Source organism: Elgaria multicarinata, chromosome 6, assembly GCF_023053635.1.
Source record: "Elgaria multicarinata webbii isolate HBS135686 ecotype San Diego chromosome 6, rElgMul1.1.pri, whole genome shotgun sequence".
Classification (NCBI taxonomy): Eukaryota; Metazoa; Chordata; class Lepidosauria; order Squamata; family Anguidae; genus Elgaria; species Elgaria multicarinata.
The window spans coordinates 87,578,470-87,599,485 of record NC_086176.1 but is presented as its reverse complement, the minus strand read 5'-3'; the positions used below and the strand labels follow the sequence as shown (position 1 = coordinate 87,599,485).

Sequence of the window (21,016 nt, the reverse complement as noted above, 5' to 3'; positions counted from 1 at the left end):
CACACAGAGGCCAACGCCATCAGCCAGGGATGAACAAGCAGGCCATGGTGCAACAGCACCCTCCCACCCATTTTCCCCAGCAACTGGTGCACACAAGTTTACTGCCTCGAATACTGGAGAAAGCACAGAACCATCAGGGCTAGTAGCCATGGATAGTCTTTGCCTTCAGGAATTTATCCAACCCCCTTTTAAAGCCATCCAAATTGGTAGCAATCACTACATCTTGTGGCAGTGAGTTCCATAATTGCTTTCATATGCCATAAAGGTGAGCTGTCAAGGCTCTCTGGGGTATTTTATAATAAATGCCAGACTGACTATTCCCTAGTAGGCAGGATGTTTGCCTTGGAATGTTTTGAAGTGAACCATCTAATCTCACCCCACACAAATGGTTTAGCAATCTATAATAAGATCAGTGATTTGCAAAAACCTTTGCCTGAGAAAGCACAAGTGTTGTATAGTAGAGATCTAGGAATAAATCACTTAGGCAGTCCGTACTTTGGTAATATAAAATAGTGCGCAAAGGACTATGTAGGTTTTTGATGAATCTTAGTCCAGCCTAAAGATGGCTAAACCATTAATATGTGATGTTTAGGTACTTGAGAAAAAAAGTATTCTTATTGTGCACTGGGAATTAATTATTTAATGGTATTTCCCTTTCTTTACAGAAGGAGCTGAGCCTTCCAAGGAGGGGAAGTTTGTAAGTAACCAATGTTTTCTTCCTTTCATTGTGTTCAATTCACTCTGCATGGGGGTTGACAGTTCTTCAATATGTCTCTCTTCTTTCACTGGCCAGTGCAATGAAGGTTAAATGTGGCAGTTGAATGTGCACAAAGAATGCTAAGATTGTAAACGAATGCCCTGAGGTCCATGTGCTCTGTTGAATGTTTCTACTAGTATAACTTAGTGATCCTTAGCAAAGGAAGGGTTCAGAAGTCTTCCATGTTATCAATAGGGCTATTAGCTAAAAAAACAAAAAAAACCCACCCTTCATTAGGTTTCTACTGTTATTTGAGTTTCCTCTAGTAATTTCATGGATAGTTGACACTTTTGTGCACAGCTAAATATGATTTGATTTTGATATTATTAGACTTTAAACAGAGAACATTGTTAATGTACAGCCTATATAAAGATGAATTCGAACCTAGGTTATTCAATATAATATTTGAACAGTGAAAGTATTGATTGTGTCTAGAGCCTTGGAAGCATCTCTTTTGGAAAATTAATGAATATATTTGAATATGCTCATATCTAATGGTTAACTGCATTGTGTAAGTTTATGTACTTTGATTTCACTTCTCTAACCATACAATTCTATGTACTTTTACGCAAATGTAATTATCACTGTGTTCAACCTGCCTCACTTCCAGGTAAGCAAGTATAGGTTTACAGCCTAAATGCATCTGAAGAAAATTCTTAAATTAGAATTTCCAACTTGAAAATTAGTGTGGGTTGAATTTCAGAGGAGTTTGCAGGGGCAGGGTATGGGACTGGGATTGGGATATGCGTGATGAAATTCCATTGGTGATTTTGGGGGAAGTTACCATTGGGTAGCAGCAGTTGTAACTGGTTTCTCTTCAGTTTTTAAAGGCTGTTTCTCTCTCTCCCCCATGCCCCAGATGTAGCATTTTCCAAGGCATTCTTTGGGGAAATGTAGCTGCCATAAAAAAGAGCTATATATTTTAAGTACATTTTATACAAAGTCTACCTTGATCTACAGGCAGCCTACTGTTATGTAGGCCCCAGTGTGAGGAATGGTGAGTTTTCTGAGGATGAGGACTCTGGGGATGAGCAGCCACAGGCGGGACCCAGTACCAGCTTGGCTGATCAACAGCCAGCAGAGGCCTCATCCAGTGCAAACTTAGAAGAGGAGCAAACAGACTTGTTACACGTGCCCTCGTTCAAACAGCAAAGGGCAGAGAAGGAGGCTTTACGCCGATCCAAGCGGATTGCTAATAAACGCCAGCTGAACAAGGAACAGCTGTGAGGCTGAGCTGGTGTATTTAGGTAGCAGTGCGCTTGGATCGGTGTAAAGCCTCCTTCTCTGCTCTTTGCTGTTTGAACGAGGGCACGTGTAACAAGTCTGTTTGCTCCTCTTCTAAGTTTGCACTGGATGAGGCCTCTGCTGGCTGTTGATCAGCCAAGCTGGTACTGGGTCCCGCCTGTGGCTGCTCATCCCCAGAGCCCTCATCCTCAGAAAACTCACCGTTCCTCACACCCAATGACTTAAAAAAACTCCTTGCAGCCCTCTTGGCCCTCTTACCAAGTGACTATCCTTTATTCCTCATAGCTTCATAGAACCTAAAGAGATTCTGCAGCACTATGTCTATCCTGTGCCCTTTTGACGAGAGACAGGCAGGACAGGAAGAGGACAGAGGTGATTTCATGTCAGGTTCCTCTTTAAAAATAAACATTTCAGCAACATGGGCCTCTGAGTTCTTCTCGTTGACCTACTTACTGTGGGCAGGGACAGCAATGGAGAGGTCGTATTATCTACCAGATCCTGGTTTCGCCCCTCCCTGGCCACTGTCTCAACCCCTTTTTGACCTCTCTTTGATATCTTCTATTGTCGCTGTTCAACCTTGGAAACACAGATGTGGCTGTGCTTTCCGTTGTGGCTATGAGGTAGAGGGGGAATGCTCCAGTGTTGAATTCTCCATCCTGAGATCATAGCAATGTTATGGTCTCAGGTTGGGGAATGCGACATATTCTGTGGTCTCTGGGATGCTTTCTCAGGGACAATAGGATTGCTCTGCTAACTATTGTAATAAAAAGAATCCATGGCTTTTATGCTTTGTCTGGAACAGGCTTTACACCGATAATTTTTTCACTGTCTTTGCATTCAATTTCCATGACTTAACAATATAGATCACTTCTGGCTATACTTGCCAGTGTCTGGCTTGCGGTATAAAAAACATATGTAATTTATGTTTTTTTTAGTGAATTTTCTGAAATAGAAACCATAGTGATATTCTATTTGTCTGAGTATCTGGAAGCAATGGAGAAGTGCTGCCTACAAATATGAAATAAAAATAAATATATTGGCTTCCCCTATATGCCAGAAAATTAATGTGCAGGCAGTGACTATCAAAATTAAGTTCTCATAATACTTGCTGTGAAAATGAGAACATGTGGGTTTTGTGCTGAGTTTTAGTATTGGAAATTGATCAATGGGGCTAACTGTCATTATGTTTCCCTTGAGTTCTTCCCACAGTGGGTGTACACTATTGGAGTGGTCTTCAACTGGTGAGTTGCAGCCCAAAAGTGGGCTGCGAGCTCAGTCCAGGAGGGTCACGGCAAAGCTGTTGCTACTGTGTTGGGCATGAAGAAAATTGTGAAAGTGGGTCCTATGTTGCAGGAATTGACCTGATTTTTTGTGGGTTTCGATTTTTTAATCTGAATTTGTATGTTGAATGAGAAAGAATAACCAAATCACGTGAAAGTTAGCAATACAAAGAACTGTGCAGTTTTTGAGATAAACTTTGGGAGCTTCCCTGAGCAGCATGCCTTGAATATAGGGATGCTGTACAACGCTTAAGCTAGGCTGTTCAGGCTTGGACAGCTTCCCAAACCAAATTAGTCGAAGTTTAGACAGAGTTCCTTGAGTTTCCTTGTGTCAGGCTTCTCGCCAATCTGAGCCCACAGGTGACTTCTGCAGAAGAGGAAGATTGGGATTCCACAGTAAGCCATACTCCCACAGTTGACATAGACTAGCCTGAGGAGTCATGTCACTGAGATACCTCACTAGACCCCTCCCTCAAAGAACCCTTTTAATTCCAAGCCCTGGCTTGTTTTCCAACTTTCTTTCCTTATCCTATGGCTTTCCAGAGCACAGACAGCATTGACTCAGAGTTGTCATCAGAGCACCTGCCTGGCTGCCAAAAGATCCTTTCATGAAAGTTTACTCCAGAGGATGGATCTGCCTGAGAGGAGGGAAGAATTCCAACTGCAGATAATAACAAAATAAAATGAAATGAAATTTTAAGGAGGCAGCTAAAAGCACAATAAAAAAGAGGAAGATGCTTTTTTGAGAAAACGGAAACACAGAAAACGGAATTAAATTGCTTGTCAGCTCAACTCTAATGCATATTGCTTTTGTGTGCATAATGACTAATCTGTCAATGAGGATGATGGTGGTTATACTCAAACATTGGAATCCCATTTTTAATAGTTGATTGAATGGTTTGAAGCTATAAAATTATCTGCTAATTTTCTGGATTAACCAGATTCTTGTCAGAGTACTAATGATGAAAATATGCCTTTTTGTTTTGTTTTAAGTATCCCAGTTATTGAGAGTCGGGCTAAATGTTGAGAATTGCTTTACTTTCCAGAAATAGCAGTAGATCCGAGCTGTTGTGTAACTAACATTTAAATAATATATTATGAATGTGGGAACTAAGTAGTTTGTGACAAAAAATCCTTTCTAGAATGATGGCTTTGGAAAACTCTTAATATATTTATTCATTCAGTAAATAGTTTTGATACAATCCTTGCCATGTGCTTATTACTTCTATACATTGGAAGCTCTTCTGTGTAATGTGGGTAAAGAATATCATGTCAAAATATGACTAAGGGTGCAATCCTGTGCATGTTTAGACAGAAAAAATCCTATTCCCAGCATGCTCCAGCCAGCACTGTTGCCTGAAGAGATGCTGGGAGTTGTAGGACTTTTCTCTGTCTAAAGTTGCATATGATTGCGCCATAAAAGGCTTTTAATTTTAGAAATATGGTAGACTGTTTTGAAATACTGTTGTACCAGTGTTTCTGGTTTCAATAGATTTTCAGACTTGTTTATCTTCTACTGAATCTCATTTTAATGAGATTTGCCAAACTGTCATCTGTGGACATTTTGCATATAACAATTTTGTTCTATTATCTTAATCAATTTTCACACATAAAAAAAATCAGACTGTTGCAGGTTTGCCACATAATGATCATAAACCTCATTGTGTTGGAAGAGAAGTGGCTGATACCATCAGATGAGGTGCTGAACAGAAGACTCCAAATGCATACAACTTAATAGGAATTGTTAAGCTTCTTCTTGCTTAAGGCTCATTCTGACAGGTTTTCCAGAAGTTGATAAGGGTTTGTAATTGGTCTCTTTATCTGTGATTTTGAGTGTGGATTATTGGATTACCTTAGGGAAGAAGCGATAAAGGTAGGATATAGAATGGAATCTTGCTACAACTAAACAATACAAGAACAATGGGACAGTATTACATTTTTTAAATGCAGAAGTCTGTATTTTTCTATTGTTAACTGTGTTCTGCTCTACAGGTTTGATATCTGATTTTAGATTTGGTTCCAAGTGAAGAAAAAATTGTTCTTAGAGGTAGTTGCCCTAATAGCGTAGCTGGCCTGTTTGAAATTGCAATATTGACACAGTAATGCTGAATAGGCCTTTCTGTCAGTTCTAAGATAGTATCCTAGGAGAACAGTAATTAACAAGACAGTAGTTGGGTCTCTCTTATGGCGTATTGTATGTACATGCATTGTTTGCTTCACAAGATGAAAGAAGGAAGGAGCAAAAGCTGTAGAGACCCACGTGACAGGAGTTGTCTCATCTTCTAGACAATTAGGTAGCCAGTAATGTCTTGCACAGGGGATTAAATATTATTTAGTCTGTAACTGTTAAATGAGAAATCAATTATAGTTAAAGCTGAAGACAATTTTTAAAACAAAGATTAGCAGGTAATCCTTTATGAAATAATCTCTTGAATGAATTGTACAATGGGGTTTGGCTATTGGGCCGTATAGAAATGTATCAATAAATAAAAATTAAAAATACAGTGGCTGTCATTATTTAGTGTTTGGGTTTCCTATTGGCATTCTGGAAGGAGAGAATCAAGCCCTTTTTTTTAATTAGGAGCACATTTCTACTGCTATTGTTATACTTATCAACTTTTGAAATGGGGAATTAGGCTTCTCCCCCTGATCTTGCAACTTTGTCCAATTTTTGCTACTACTTCCCCTATAATGAAAGTTAAACAAAAAATAAACATGGTTAAAGTAACTATACTACCCAAATCCGTGTTTGGTCCATATTGATTTTAGGGAAGTGAAAAACTGGGAGAGAGAAAAATTGTCTGGGATGAGAAATTTGTCTGGGGTGGGAAGCCATCTTGAATAAGCCTACCACCATTGCAGCTCCCCTCCCAGTGGCTTGTTTGATCTACTACTGTCAAGCAGCATGGAACTGTTGGATAAAATTATGATTTATTGAAAATAAAACCAATCCAGAATATCAGAGTAGAAATTGATATCAATTCCTTTAGAGGCACTGCTTTGGCTTTGAAAAGCTATTTTTGAGGGGTCGTTAAGACAAAATTTAATTCCAGGGGAGCTCTTGAAATCTTTGGACAAATTTCAGTCATCAGAAATAATAAGTTTACTCGAGGCAGAAATTTAGATTATTTTCAGCAATGGGGAAGTGATTTTTTTTTTAGGTTGTAGAGATTTCATACAGGAAAATTGTAAAGAAGACGTGATTCAACAAATACAGGGTTGATGCATTCTTCAGTTTCAGTATTTGCAGATCAGACAGTTTTTGACTTGGGAATTGACTTATACATGAGCACATTTTGATAAAAGAATTAGGAACAAAAGGATTTTTCTCAACTCAGATCATATTAAAAGTAAAAATATTTGATTTTGTGGTCTAGAGGCAGGCTGTTATTTCTCAGATAAAATGCAGAAAAAATAATGAACGAGTTAAGCAGTTTTTGATTTCGGTTAATCTAAGGGAGACTCAATACATGTATGGATGTTATCTTCCTCAGAGATTGAATATGATCTGTTGTGTGAACAAGTTCAAGTGTTGGAAATGTAATGCACATTCAGCAGAGTTGTTTTAGGTTTGTTGCTTATGTCCCAAGGCCCAAGCATATTTGATTTAGATAATATACATTATTCAGCAGATAACCAAAATAATGGTGAATCATTATGCTATAACAATTTTCCTTAATTAGAATGATAGTTATGAGACTATCTGGTTGATAATTATAAACTTCTAAATTCTACAAATGTCATTCATGCTTTTTGTTGGAAATTCTCCAGTGTTTGCTACATTATATTCTTTTAGACACCAGGTGAGAAGACATTTTTATTCTCCCAATATTTTAACAGTCTATAAATTAATTTTAACTTTGCTGTTTTCAATTTGTATTTTTGCATTGCAGCTGTTTTTATCTTGGTTGTGCTTTTATATTGTATTTTATATTATGGTTTTATACTATTGTTTTGTTTTGAATTGTCTTAAATTTGTAAACCGCCCAGAGAGCTTTGGTTATTGGGCAGTATAGAAATGCAATAAATAAATAAATGGGGTTTGGCTTGTGAAAATAGTTAAAATTTTGTTGTTGTTTATTAGTCCTATAGCGGTTTATCTCTCTTGAGGCAGAATTGGTGATAATTTTTAGTTGTTGGAACAAACATACCAATTTAGAGAGCAATCCATAGGATAGTGTGGATTCCCCTCTCTGAAGTCAGAGACAGCGCTCTGACCTTGGAGAGGGGGAAAACGGGACACTCTGGTGGGCAGGGAGGGGAGGAGCCTGGAGATGCCAGGATACAATTTATCGTGAGCTTCCTCCAGCCTCCGTTGCTTCCCCTCCGAGGCACCCTCACTAGATGGGCTGAAAAACCCATTTAGCAAAAAAGCAAATAACAGAGGACAGGGAGGAGAAGATTGTCTCTGCCACACCTTCCACTCTGCTTGCTGGTAGGGGATAGGAATCTCAGATGTCTCCGAGTTCATGGACTTCTGCGCAGCAAAGGTACAATTAAAAATATAAGAACATAAGAATGTAGGAAGTGCCATGCTGGAGCAGACCAAGGGTCCATCTAGTCCAGCACTCTGTTTACACAGTGGCCAAACAGCTGTTGACCAGGGACCAACAAAGCAGGACATGGCGCAACAGCACCCTCCCACCCATGTTCCCTAGCAACTGGTGCACACAGGCGTACAGCCTCAGATACTGGAGGTAGCACTGCATCTTCGATAAGACTGCATCTTTAGAAAGAGTGGATTTGTCACTAGTGTTGTGAATCATTTTGTGTTGAAGTTGTTACTATTATTTTTATTATCAGTTATATTCTTGTATTGTGTTTCCCCATCTCATTTAATTTTTGTATGTTTCTTTGTTTATATTAAATAAAAATATGTAAAAAGAAAGCAAATAATTCCCTAGGATGGATGTTTCAATATTTGCATTTCTTCAGATCATATTCTCAAATGGCACCAGTGAAACGTGTTTTGTAGTAGATTCAGAACTAGCAAAATAATAACTTTAGTAATGGCTACCAACTTAGCTGATTTTTATTAAACGGGTTAGTTAAATTATACAGGTTTAGATTTTAACTAATCCATTTTAAAAAGTGGAAAATGTGTGTGAGTGATGGTGTCATAGCTTGGGCCTACCTCCTGCAAGATAGCCATGGATTCCCAAGGGGAGCAATACTGACTGACTCCTTGCACTCTTCTCCATGCCTTAGTAGCCTCCTGTCTTTTATTATCATATGCCTGCTCTCTGTCCTCTCCACACTTCTCTGTCCTCTCTACCCTGTTCAACACCTCTTCAGCAGGTAATAACTCTTTCATCCTTTCCATACCCCTTAGGCAGTTGCTTCTGTCTCCTTCCCCTTCCATACTTCCTCAGTAGACCTCTTCCTTTTCTCCTGCATGCTATTTATGCTTTTTTAATTATATATTGACCTTTTCCAGACAACATGCTAAGCCATGGTGGTTAAGCATTTTGAGCTAAACGTTATGGCTTAGCGTGTCATGTGAACTATCACTTAGCATGCTGTATGAACCATTCCTAACCAGGATGGCTACATAACCATGGTTTTTGTGAACCGCCCAGGGAGCTTCGGCTGTTGGGCAGTATAAAAATGCAATAAATAATAAATAAAATAAATAATAAACATTCTCACTAACCATTTGCTGCAAAAGGGTTAGTGGCCTAACCATGGCTTAGCGTGTCATCTGAAGAAGCCCATGCCATAGCTAGACCTTAGGTTTATCCCAGGATCATCCCGGCTTCGTCCCTGCCTGAGCGCTGGATGCCTTGTGTGGCACTTAGATGAACAGGTTTGACCCCAGGGCAATCCTGGGATAAATCTTAGGTCTAGCCATGGGCCCATTCTCTCTTTTCCATGTCAGATGCTTCCCCTTTGCCTCAGTGGCACCTGTACCCAAGTGCTCAGGTGCCACTAAGGGCAAAAAGGAAGCATCTTGCTGCAGAGGGCAAGGATTGCCTTTTCTATCAACTCAGGGAGGAGGCCAGGAGCTGCAAAATGCATGGAGACCTTTGCATGTGGCTTCTGACCAACAGTTGGGCAGAAGTGGGCAATATTACCAAAATGCAGGGGTCAGAGGGTGGACATCACTTTCATGTGTTATTTGTGAGTGTGCAGAGACATTGACTAGCTGCTGGAAACTATGGTCTTTGTTCCTAAATGTGTGCTGAAAGAGAAATCAGTTGAAAAATTACATATAATTTTACTCTGCCTATAAAATCTACTCTAGGAACTTCCTATATAGTTTCAGCTTTAGCAGCTGCATCTTAAAATGTAAACAAGCTTCAAAGATCACATAGTTCATATAAAGGCAACACTACTGTTTGGCTTCTTGTAGATGAGGCCATCCTGTTAATCGTCAATAGCATTGTTTTTCATTATAAATTTCACTTTCAGTGGACTTCTTAAACAAAATGGATTGATTTTTAAATGGAAGTGTAAGAACTAATACTGAAGTTATCCCCCCCCCCCGCCCCCAGTTCATATAAGGGCAAGTTGATGGGTTGGGAAAATGCAGATTTGGGGCTCCTTGGTATTTCCTACTCTTTGTATTAGCCTCCTACCGTAACCTGTGTGATAAAAGGTATCCTTATAAGGAAAATTGGGGTGAGAAGAATCTTGCCTTAGAACTGGGATGTTTTTAGACGAAGTCTGTACTATATTTCAGTTTAGCTGTACATACAGGAGTCTGTTTCAGATCTTACAATGCACGTGTATTGGTTTGGGGCTGTGGGAGCATGGAAGAGCCTTCTGTCACTTCCAAAGTTCTCTACTATCACTTCGAAATTGTTGACATATTCATACTGATATATTCATATTGCAGTGCTCCTTTTGATCTTATAATACTAGAATTGAACTTCAAACATATTGGGATGGAGCTTCAGTACCGGCTGACTTTCCTGGTAAAGGGTTAATGAAGAAGAGAAGGGCGGAATGTGAATGGAGCTTGGTGCCTGACTAAAAAGTCGCTCACCCAAACTTCCCATTCCCTGCTTACTTCCTCCTTTCTCTGGCACCTAGTTCTTCCTTTAAGTAGATTACCTGGCTGGTAGCAAGTATGCATGCTTGACTCCCACTTGCCAAGGAGTTATGGCATCCTTCCACTTTGTTGCCCTGAGCATGCACTTGATTGGAGATGAGCCTGCCCAGGTTGCTTCTGTTATAATATTTTTGTTTGTGGATTATGTGAACATCTGGAATTAACAATGGAATTATTTGTTGTTGCAATATCAGTAATATCTCTTACCATGAAATACAGTGTGATAAAAACTGTGCCTGCCTTTGAACACATTATTTAGTAATAAATTGCTCCTGATTCTTTGGAGTAATAGGATATGATCTAGAGAATGCAAACCAACACGTCAGAAATTCCTATCAAGCTGAAAAGGGCAGCTGAGAAGGTAAAGAAAGAACACAGTGCCCATTTTATATTTCTCAGTTCACGTCTTCCTTTGTACAGTGAGTGTTTTCCTAGAGAATTGTATCATCATTAAAAAAGAAAAGAATACCCTGCAGGTAAAAGGTCTCTAGCAATCTCTAACAAGACCCAATATATGAACCTGATAAAACTGGGCAGCAAGCAGCAAGAAGGAAGAAGTGAAAAAGTAATAAAGTAGACCACCTGCCAATTTTATTTTATGTGGTACTTCAATGGTGTTTTTCAGTCTCTTTGTATATCTGGTAGACTGCTTCTGCTTGTATACTTGTCTTGTCCTTTGCCCTGACCTGTTCATCCTGCATTTTTAAAATGTTCTACTTTTCATTGTTTGGCTAACATACTGAGAAATAGTGAACAATGGAGCAAGAGCAGCAGGAGGATTAGACAGAAGAACATGTTTTATGAACAGAAAGATTATGTGATTTGATGTGGGAGAAATTGTCCTAAACAAAATAAAATTTTAATGTGGGTTTAATGTTGATTGCAGTTACACCTGGTAGGCATAGCGTCTTATAAATATTTGAAATTGGTTATCTTGTAAAGAACAAATCCTTACATACAATTGACCTCTCCAAGATCCAGATTCGAATTCTTATCTACAGTATATAGATTTGATACAAGCATGCGAGATCTGTATAGATAAACCACCCACCATAATAAAAGTGAACATTCTAAATTTTAACAAAATCCGGCAGTTTAGCACCCACGGGACTTGGTGCCTAAAAGATGCCAACATAGGCATCAGGTGACTTCCATATAGAAAGAATTCCACAGAATGAAGTGCTACAGCTGAAAGATTTTTCTCCCTGGTCACTACCTGCATGACCTCTTACATTGGGGGCACGTGAAAGAGAGCATTGGTGAATAACTGCTGTATATGGTCATGTGATATGTGATTAGGTGTTGCTTTCTGTTTCTGGATCTCAGGTCATGTAGGACTCTATAGGTAAGTCAGAGCCATGAATTTGACTTGGAACCTAGATTATTAGCTTTCTCAGGGCAAGTAATATGTGAACATATTGAGAGACATCCAGCCTCATTCAAGTGGACTTCTAGTCACACAATGTGACTTCTCTGTCCTTCTTCTCCCTAATCTGCCGTCTTTGCCAAATCTGATGCAGAGCAGATTTGAGGGTACACAGGGGCTTTATGGGAGAGGGAGAAACCATTTCACCCGTGGTGTTTATTCTACTGGCAGGCAGACACTGTTGGATGAAAGCCATTATATATATATTTTAGAAAAGTTCATCAGTTGTCAGTTTATTTCTGGGCCCAATTTATGGTGCTGGTTTTGGCCTTTAAAACTCTAAACTATTTCAGTCCTGATTATTTCCTGCATGTCTCCTCCTTGTCCAGGTTTTGTAGTCTGCCATTGAGGGCATGTTTAGGAATATAATCTCTTTTGTATATTAGGTTATCATCCATGAGGAGCAGGACCTTTTCCATGCTAGCCACAGTAGTTTGTGTGTATGTTTGTACGTAAGAGATGTGTGTAAAGAGAGCTTGCAAATTTTACTTTTCTGGAGGCTTGGGCAGGGCTCTATCCTTTTCTTTTAGTACAACTAAGCATGCAGGTCCTCAAAGGCTAGTCTCATTTAGTGTAATAAATGATCAGGGCATCAACCATGCCCAAGGACCATTACAGCCCCAATGCTCTGGAATGCATTCTCATTGGACTCTTACTGATATTATTTCCTTGTTTACTTTTTGAAAACAGGTAAAGACTTTGGCTGCATTCAGACCACATGGATGGGGTAATAATCAACGTAACAGTTGTTTATCTATGGGGTATTCCCTGCACGACATGTAATAACCGTGGTGTGGATTAGGATCAGCGTTAAATAGACTATTAGTCCACACTGAGTTGACTCACTCATCCCCTGTCCTCTCCCCCTTTAGTCCTGCTGCTAGTATCCCATCAATCTATCCTGCTGCCAAAAATCCATCCTGCTGGCTGGACTAGAGTGGCAGCCACCACTTTGATCGCTCTTGGCTTGCAACTTAGTGGCCGATGAAAATAACCAACAGTGGCCAACAAAATACCCAATAGTGCCTGCCACGCAACATGATAACCAACAGTGCTTCAAATAGCCAACTCTTCACAGTGTTGGTTCTTTGTTTGGGTTATTTTGGCCAAATAACCAACCATTGGTTAAAAACCCCTCCACACAACATGATAACCCACGGTGGGTTAAATAACCACTGTTGGTTATTGTGTTGTATGAACTCAGTTTTTTCTCTTGCGAGTTCAGCTTTTTTTTCTTTTTTTAGTTGTGTTCTGCATTTTTGTTTTTCTGATTTATTTTATTTGATTCGTAATTTTAGTAAGTGTTTGTTTTATACTTCTTATTTTGTAGATCGCCTTTTGAATCCTGGTTGAATGTGGTTTGTAAATATTGTAACAGGTAGTTGGATGATTATGACAAAACTGGTTGAGATGTAGTAGCGGCTCTGCTTCCAAGTATCCTACATTCTTCCTAATAGGCTAGACTCTATTCTGTTTCTGGAAAAAAAAAGAGACTAATACCTTATATGACTAGCATGAACACATATGTACATAATACCACTGTTGGCCTTGGCAGTGATTTTTTTTTTTGGTTCATCACATATATTTCAAACTTGCTTGTTCTGCCATCTCATAGTTCTTTTGTTCCAGTAGTTGTATTCTTAAGTCTGCAGAAGGTCCACCATCTGATTTTTCAAACTGTAATTTTCAAATGTTAGGTGACATTTCAAGTTGAAGATTAGATAAATACTGTAGATTTGATAAAAACTGTTCCCTTTACTTCTTGCAAAAGCCATAGACTATGCTGTACTTTATATTCTGTGCAGTTTCAGACGTTTAAAAGAGTTCTGCTTTGTGCAAAATGTTTTGTTCTCTTCTCCACCCCACTTTTAATATGATTTGTTGCACTATACAGAAAAGCTGTGGGCTGTATAGCTTAAGACGGATTCAGATGGACATAATTTTCTTTCGCAAGTCAACCTTTTCATTGGTCTTTGTGCATCTATAGAAATGCAGTCCAGTTTCAAAAGTGCTTTGATATGTGTTCGTACCCTGCTCTCTTTTTTTTTTTTTTGCCGGCAGATTGCACACAAAAGGGTGGAAATGATGAGACCATGAGCTATTATTATTGTTGTTGTTGTTATTATTATTATTATTATTATTTATTTATATAGCACCATCAATGTACATGGTGCTGTACAGATTACACAGTAAATAGCAAGACCCTGCCGCATAGGCTTACAATCTAATAAAGTTGTAGTAAACAATAAGGAGGGAAAGAGAATGCAAACAGGCACAGGGAAGTGTAAACAGGCACCGGGTAGGGTGAAGCTGACAGTATAGGGTCAGAACAAACTTAATATTTAAAAGCTATAGGGAAAAGAAAAGTTTTTAGCTGAGTTTTAGCTGAATTGGTTTAGAGTAAAACATGTATGTTAAGTGTATGAACGCATGGAATGAGGAAGAGGCTTAGAACTATTCACCGTTAGTTATCATAGCAATTTTTTTTTGCTAGTCTTTGAATTTTTTTTTTGCGCCAGTCTTTGATTTCTTATTATGACTGTCACAGCAGTGATAGTAATAGTTAAGGCCGTGAATAAAAAAAAACTACCCTGTTAAACGATGATCTGGGGTGAGGGTACGGGATCTTCTAACCTTTATAAAATCGACCAACCTTTCTGAAATTTTCAGGTGCCAGAAAGAAGTGTTGATGCCACATACCCTGAAAATTTCAGGATGGTTGGTGAAATATAATAATAATAATAATAATAATAATAATAATAATAATAATAATAATAATAATAATAATTTGTTACCTGCCTCTCCCTCTGGTTTGAGGCGAGGTACAACACAAATGCAAACACCATAAAATACATATAACTAATTAAAACATTTTAAACTAATACATTATTAAAAGCAGCACATTATTAAAAAGGCATCTTAAAATTCAACTGGGTAGGCCTGCCGGAAGAGATCAGTCTTTATTCATAGGATGAATCAAAAGCTGAGGGGATTTGAAAGAAATCTATATTCTGGCAAAAAATAGGGCTTTCAACCAAGTTCGCTTCCATATTGACTGTTAATATATGGAAATGCATGACTGCTGGGACTCTATCCCATAACATTTTAGTAACACAGGAATGCCAAAACAACATGAGTACTTTGGGGAACCATGTCATCCAACACAGTTAACCCAGCCATTGACACTGGTGTGATTCTTCTTGATCTTGCTACATGATATCTCTGAGATTCAGCCATGTATGGCAGCCATGCTGCTCCAATAACATAAGAATTAGCTACTCATTTTGAGTAAAACTTTTCTGAATGAAACCAACAAGAGGTGCTTCAAAGCCTTAAAACATATTTGTGCATGACATTTGGATCAATATTTTGAATGACTACTTGTGTGTACTTTTAGAGATGGTTTGAGTAGCTTGTTGGTTGTTAGTCATATGAAAGTGACACTGAAAGCGGATCCATTATACATTTTCTTTCCAGAAGAACGAAGGATATATTTAAAGAGTCTGTGGCTAAATTATGGAGCTATGAATGAATGACCTGTAGACAGCCATGGGAATAGGCAGAAAATATAAGATAAGATTTGAATTTCCCCCAAGTAGACAAGATTTGAATTTTTTGAGTAGACAGCTGTTAGCTGTCACTTTAAGAAATCTTGCCTGGAGTGAAGTGAGGCAAAGGTGGGAAAACTGACAGAACAAAACAATCTTGACTGAAACCCATGTATTTCCTCGGGGTCTTTACGCAGCATGAATTTAGCAGCATCAATCCACTCAGACTTAAACATAATCCGAAGCCCTGGGTTTGGCAAATGCTAATTTAATGGTGCAACCATGTCAGCTCTGAGATGACTTCCCTATATGTATGATTAAATCACTGGTCCAGGTGCAAGATAAAGCATTTCTCAACTTTTGGGAAAGGTCACAATTTTGAGTTAGCCATAGGCTCAGCAGTTTCGTGATTGTTTTGCATGCCACAAATCACCCCCTTTGACATTTGCAATTACATTGCCTACAAGAATCCCCAAACTTTTGTTCTCAGCCTGGAACAGCTATTGAAGCCAGCTGGGAATCGTCCTCTAGCTCCTTTATGGGGTGGGTGGGTTTCATGCCAGACGTGGGACCTCCTGTGTCTCTGAAGCTTTTGTTAAAAATAGGATCCCAGGCTCTGAGCCCTCAGAGTTCCGATTATCCAATCAGTTCCATTTTGTTGCTGAAATCACTAAGGTGCCAGGATTTATCCAATCAGTTCCATTCATGACAGTTGGAGTAGTGATGCATCCTGAGATCGTGCCACTGAAATCACTCAGTTTCTTGAACTACCTTCGCCTTGTAGTATTCTAACCCGCTTTTTGGAGCATAGCAAACTTCAGTATTTTGTGGCCACCCGGGGCCAGGCATCTCCCTCATTGGTTCTGAACAAGCCAAAAGAAACCCTGATGTATCTGCTGGACCCTACAAGCCCAGTTAGAACCACCAAGAGGCATGGGATTCCATTGTTTTGCGACGTAGTCCACCATCTTTTTTTTGCTCAGACTCCCCAGAGCCTGGCGACCTTAGGTTCTTGCCCTGCAGAGAACCATTGCAACCTATTTTTAGGTTCTTACCTTGCAGAAAACTACTGCAACTAAGTATTGACTGTACATTTTAAATATTTGTGTATTATTAAATTCTCTGTCTTGAAGAAGTGTGTGTGCATATATATATATATATATCTATGGCAGCATCTACACTACTGATTTATAACGGTATTGAAGTGCACTGACAACTGTTGGGGCCCATGACACATTCTATATACCATTTTCAAACCGCTTATATCCTGCTTGGTGTAGTTCTGGACTATCTATCATTGGGTCTTCCTGCCAAGACACACTATCGGCAAAGTTAAAAGCTCTCTCCCACACTAGAGGCATTCAAGAGGCAGCTGGACAACCATCTATCAGGTATGCTTTAGGGTGGATTCCTGCATTGAGTAGGGGGTTGGACTCGATGGCCTTATAGGCCCCTTCCAACTCTGCTATTCTGTGATTCTATGAATGTGCACAAGTTTGTATGCATGCCTAGAAGAGCATATTTAGAAACATGATAGATCTTTTTGGAGAAGCATTTTGGTCTACAAAGAGATGATGACCTGAAATAACAGTCTGTTGTCAATCATATTATTTATTTATTATCATTTATTATTTACATTTATATTCTGCCTTTCCACACAGTGGTGTCCGTGGTGGCTATCAATCAAGGTAAAATACAATATAAATACTCGAAAATCTATATATTTATCAGATCATTACCACAGACCTCAAGGAATCTGTTCATGGAGGAAGAGTGTGCTTGGATTCAGTACAACTATGCCTTTAAACTGTTGATACGTATTCTGTAAATGACACACTCAGTCAGTGGAACTGTTGCATAGGTTCCAAGAGGTCACTCTGGGGATCCAGTCAGTTGAGCCACCTATGTAGAATCAATTTGCATGCATGGTCCCCAGTCTAGCAGAGGATCTAGGTGCAGAAGCTGCCTTCTGCCAATAAAATTCCTTTCCTGTTTGGAGTGTAGATATTTAAATATCGTAGGGCATGGAAACATTTTTGGAACCTGAATTTAATGTACTTAATTGCTGCCGGTATATGTTGTCCTTATGGTAGTATACACTCAAGGCACTTTACAGCCTAAATAATAATAATAATTAATAATAATAATAATAATAATAATAATAATAATAATAATCAAGGATATATAAAATAGAATTCTTTTAAATTGGTGATGGTTTTATCAGGCTTGGTAGTCATTGTATGAGCTTCCTGGACCAGGTCTTCTCTTCTGCCTTCCGCTAGGGCATACCATCGTTTAAGTATCTTCTGAAAAAGTGAGGAAGGGTTTGTCTGTGTTGGAAATTTTCAGGCCACCTTGATTCGTTTTTACATCCTTTTTTGGAATTCTTAATGCAGAATCCATGCTGGTCAAGCTTATATGTAAAAGAATGATAGTCTCACAGTTTTTCCAGTTGTCTAGTTACTTTAGGTCTTAAAATACCCCCCACCCTCTGTGTGTGTGTGTGTGTGAGAGAGAGAGAGAGATTAATGAGCTTCTTGTCGGATTCCCTTTCTTGCTCATATCTCGCTTTAATAAAATATTTATAACATTTCCTTTTTTAGCAGTCAACTACAAGCTCCTCCAAATAAGATGATTAACTTTCAATCGTGAATTAAGGAACAGCAGTGTTTCATCATATATTTCTCTCTAAAGCTTGCAATAATTTTCTGCATGCTATGGTAAGGAATAAATCTTCTTCCTGTGATTTTCTGCAGAAACAGAATAATTTTGTGTGTTTGGAAAAAGGATAGAGTGACAGCAAGATAGCCAAATCCTACTGGATAGGATCAAAAAGGGTGGTCTATTTTAGGTCTGCGTTGAAGAGTAATTCTTTAAGTATCAAGTGTTTTACTTTTTTTTTTTAATCTGATGATCTGTGTGGCAAGGTGGTGGTGGGCTTTCATTCCCCTAAAGTGAAAGGTCTGCATGTTAACAAGGAAACTGCTTCTTGGAATATTAGAAGTGAATAGCCTGATATTCAGACTTGGAGCCTTCTTTCTGCTAGCAAAATCAGTGCAGTGTGCTTTGCGGTTAACCTGGAAAAATACAGCTGACATTTCTTCATGACAGCTAGAAGTGGAAGGACCCAAACTTGCAGTGCTTCCTCCCCCAAGAGATTGTTAGTCCATTCCTTTATAGTGGCTCATTTGGGCTCTCTGTCATCACCAGGATGCTGCCACTGAATGTGTGTCATGGTTACAGTAGAATGTGGTAACGTAACAGCCATGAAAGCCCAACGGGAAAGGCTGCAAATTCCAGGGCTGACCTTGGAGTAAGTATTGTCTGCCTTTTAATATTTTAATGCTTTCTGCATGGCACTCGCTTTTGTGCAAGCTGTAGTTATTTAAGATGCGTTTGTGCTGACAGGCTCAGAGCACTGCAGCTTTAGGTCGCAGGAGCATTTTCAAAATGCAGTGCAGTTGCTTTTAGCAAATGTGTGAGCCTAAAGCAAGGATACTGCAGTATATTTTTGTTTAAATTATACTGCATATTTAAAGTGGCTGTATCTGAATGCATGAATCTGGGCATCCTAAAACATACAGTCAAATAATGCTTCAGTAGGCCATGGTGTTCCTTTTTTTCCTCTCCCTCTCTGTTACTGTTTGTTTATCCCTGTGCTGCCTTTTTGAAAGGCCTCTTTCTCTGCTGAATAATAGAGAGCTCTGCAAGAGATTAGAGCATAAGAGGAATGCTATTTGTGAAAATTCATTGCATATTATCCATGTTTTTCTGAGTAGCAGAATATTGGCTAACTGTATTGCAGTCTGACATTTCTGCTTGGTATTTTAGTCTTTGCACTAAATATGTTTGGTTAGGTAAGAGCTTTGTTTATTTAGTGATAATTCAGAACTGATGGACTCATCTGAATGATTCCAGTTTGCTTTTAGAAAGCAGCTACATAAAAACATGCATGTTTAATTTATAGTGAATATATTGGCCATAACCTCTAATTCAAAACGAGTCAGCTCATTGGTTCTAAATCAATCAGCCAAAACCCAAAATGTCTTCATTTTTGTGTCTCACACATATTTGAATATATGTGTCTGTGCACAAACATGCAGTATTCTCACAAGATTTTATTTTGATAGGGGTTGAATAATTTCAGGTACCAATTCTGCTTTATTGCAAAGGAGAATGGGTCAGCTGTAAGGTTAGGTTATCTAGCTATGAATCATTTTGTCCATGAACGAAGTATTATATAAACTATTTAATACGTGTCTGCATTTATGTGCGCAGTGCCATTTCCAGAAACTTTAATTGGTCCAAAAATAATCCTATTACTAAAAATGGCATTCTGGTAGCTCTGAGCACCTTAGATAACTACAGGAGACAACACTGATTATTAAAGGTTGTAATTTCTGTTAGTGCTTGCTTTAGGCTGCAATCCTATAGTCATTTATTTGGGAGTAAGTATCATTTAATTTAGTGGGACTTACATCTGAATAGACATGTATGGGATTGCACTGTTCATATATATAATGCCCTGAAAGAATTATATATATGTATGTATCTCCTTGCTTTTTATCAATTAATTTCTTTATACTAGTTATAAAAAGGACAGACTCCAATAATTTCCTATATGTGAGGTTTTAGAGTTTAAGTTGAACTTTACCATATATGTAGTAGTAAATTCTTTTTTAAAAAATAATAGGGTATAGTTTTTGCTAGACTCAACATTTTCATCTTTCTCATAATTTCCTAATATGTTTTGACTATTATCCTATATTCAAGAATATACATTCTTTTTAATTGCAAACCCTCCAAGTTAAAAGGGTCATTATGTTACTTTAACTGTTGTAATTAGAATGCAGTAACTTCCTAGTCTTCTCTATCATTTGGTTATTACTACTTAACGTTTAGACACTCTGTGTCAGCTGGAAAACTTGCAGTTTGGGCAGGGGATGTGCCTCTCTTGAGCTTTCATTTTCACTGTTATCAGTAATAAAAATGGTTAATTGCTGAACTTTTTCTTAAGAATCTGGGTCTTCAAACTTGGCTGGATAGTTTTCCTTGGTTGTCTTGATTTTTGGTGGGAAAAGGTTTTTAATTCCATTTTGCAAACATTTTATCAATAACCCAAGTAGAAATATTCCTGAGGGATGCTATGTACCTCTTGTCTATTGCAGTAGGCATGGTTGTCTCTTCTGTAGGTTGTCTCCCATTATTTCTCTAGCCTGTTGAAAATTAGGCCCTTTCTACACCTAAGGATTATCCCAGGATTGTCCTTGCCTGCTTCCAGGATCCCGTGTGGCATTTATTAATTTGTTCATTCATTACATTTATATACCACCCCATAGCCGAAGCTCTCTGGGTGGTTTACAGAGGTAAAAACCAGTGAACATTAAAAACAAGTATACAAAAATTTTAAACCATCAAAAGCATAAAAATAACAGTATTCATTTAAAACAACTATTCTGGGTCAGTTAAAAACTCAGCATATGTTGTTAACTCCCCTGGAGAAGAGAAAAGTCTTGACCTGGCGCCGAAAAGATAACAATGTTGGCGCCAGGCAAGCCTCATTGGGGAGATCATTCCAGAATTGAGAGGCCACCACTGAAAAGGGCCTCTCCCTTGTTGCCAACCTCTGAGCTTCCCTCGGAGTAGGCACTCGGATGCAAAGGAACGATCCCGGGATGATCCTGGGATATAGGGCTGGTGTAGACA

The 21,016-nt window shown here is 38.7% G+C and overlaps 1 protein-coding gene across 2 annotated transcripts in view; it reads left to right on the top strand.

The window, feature by feature from the left end:
- The window catches only part of MAST4 (microtubule associated serine/threonine kinase family member 4), a 242,288-nt gene that overhangs the window by 97,651 nt on the left and 123,621 nt on the right, over positions 1-21,016 (top strand). For both annotated transcript variants that reach the window (XM_063127992.1, XM_063127991.1), the window contains exon 4: positions 666-697. In XM_063127992.1, the coding sequence (XP_062984062.1) occupies positions 666-697 (32 nt within the window). The remainder of the gene's footprint in view (positions 1-665; positions 698-21,016) is intronic.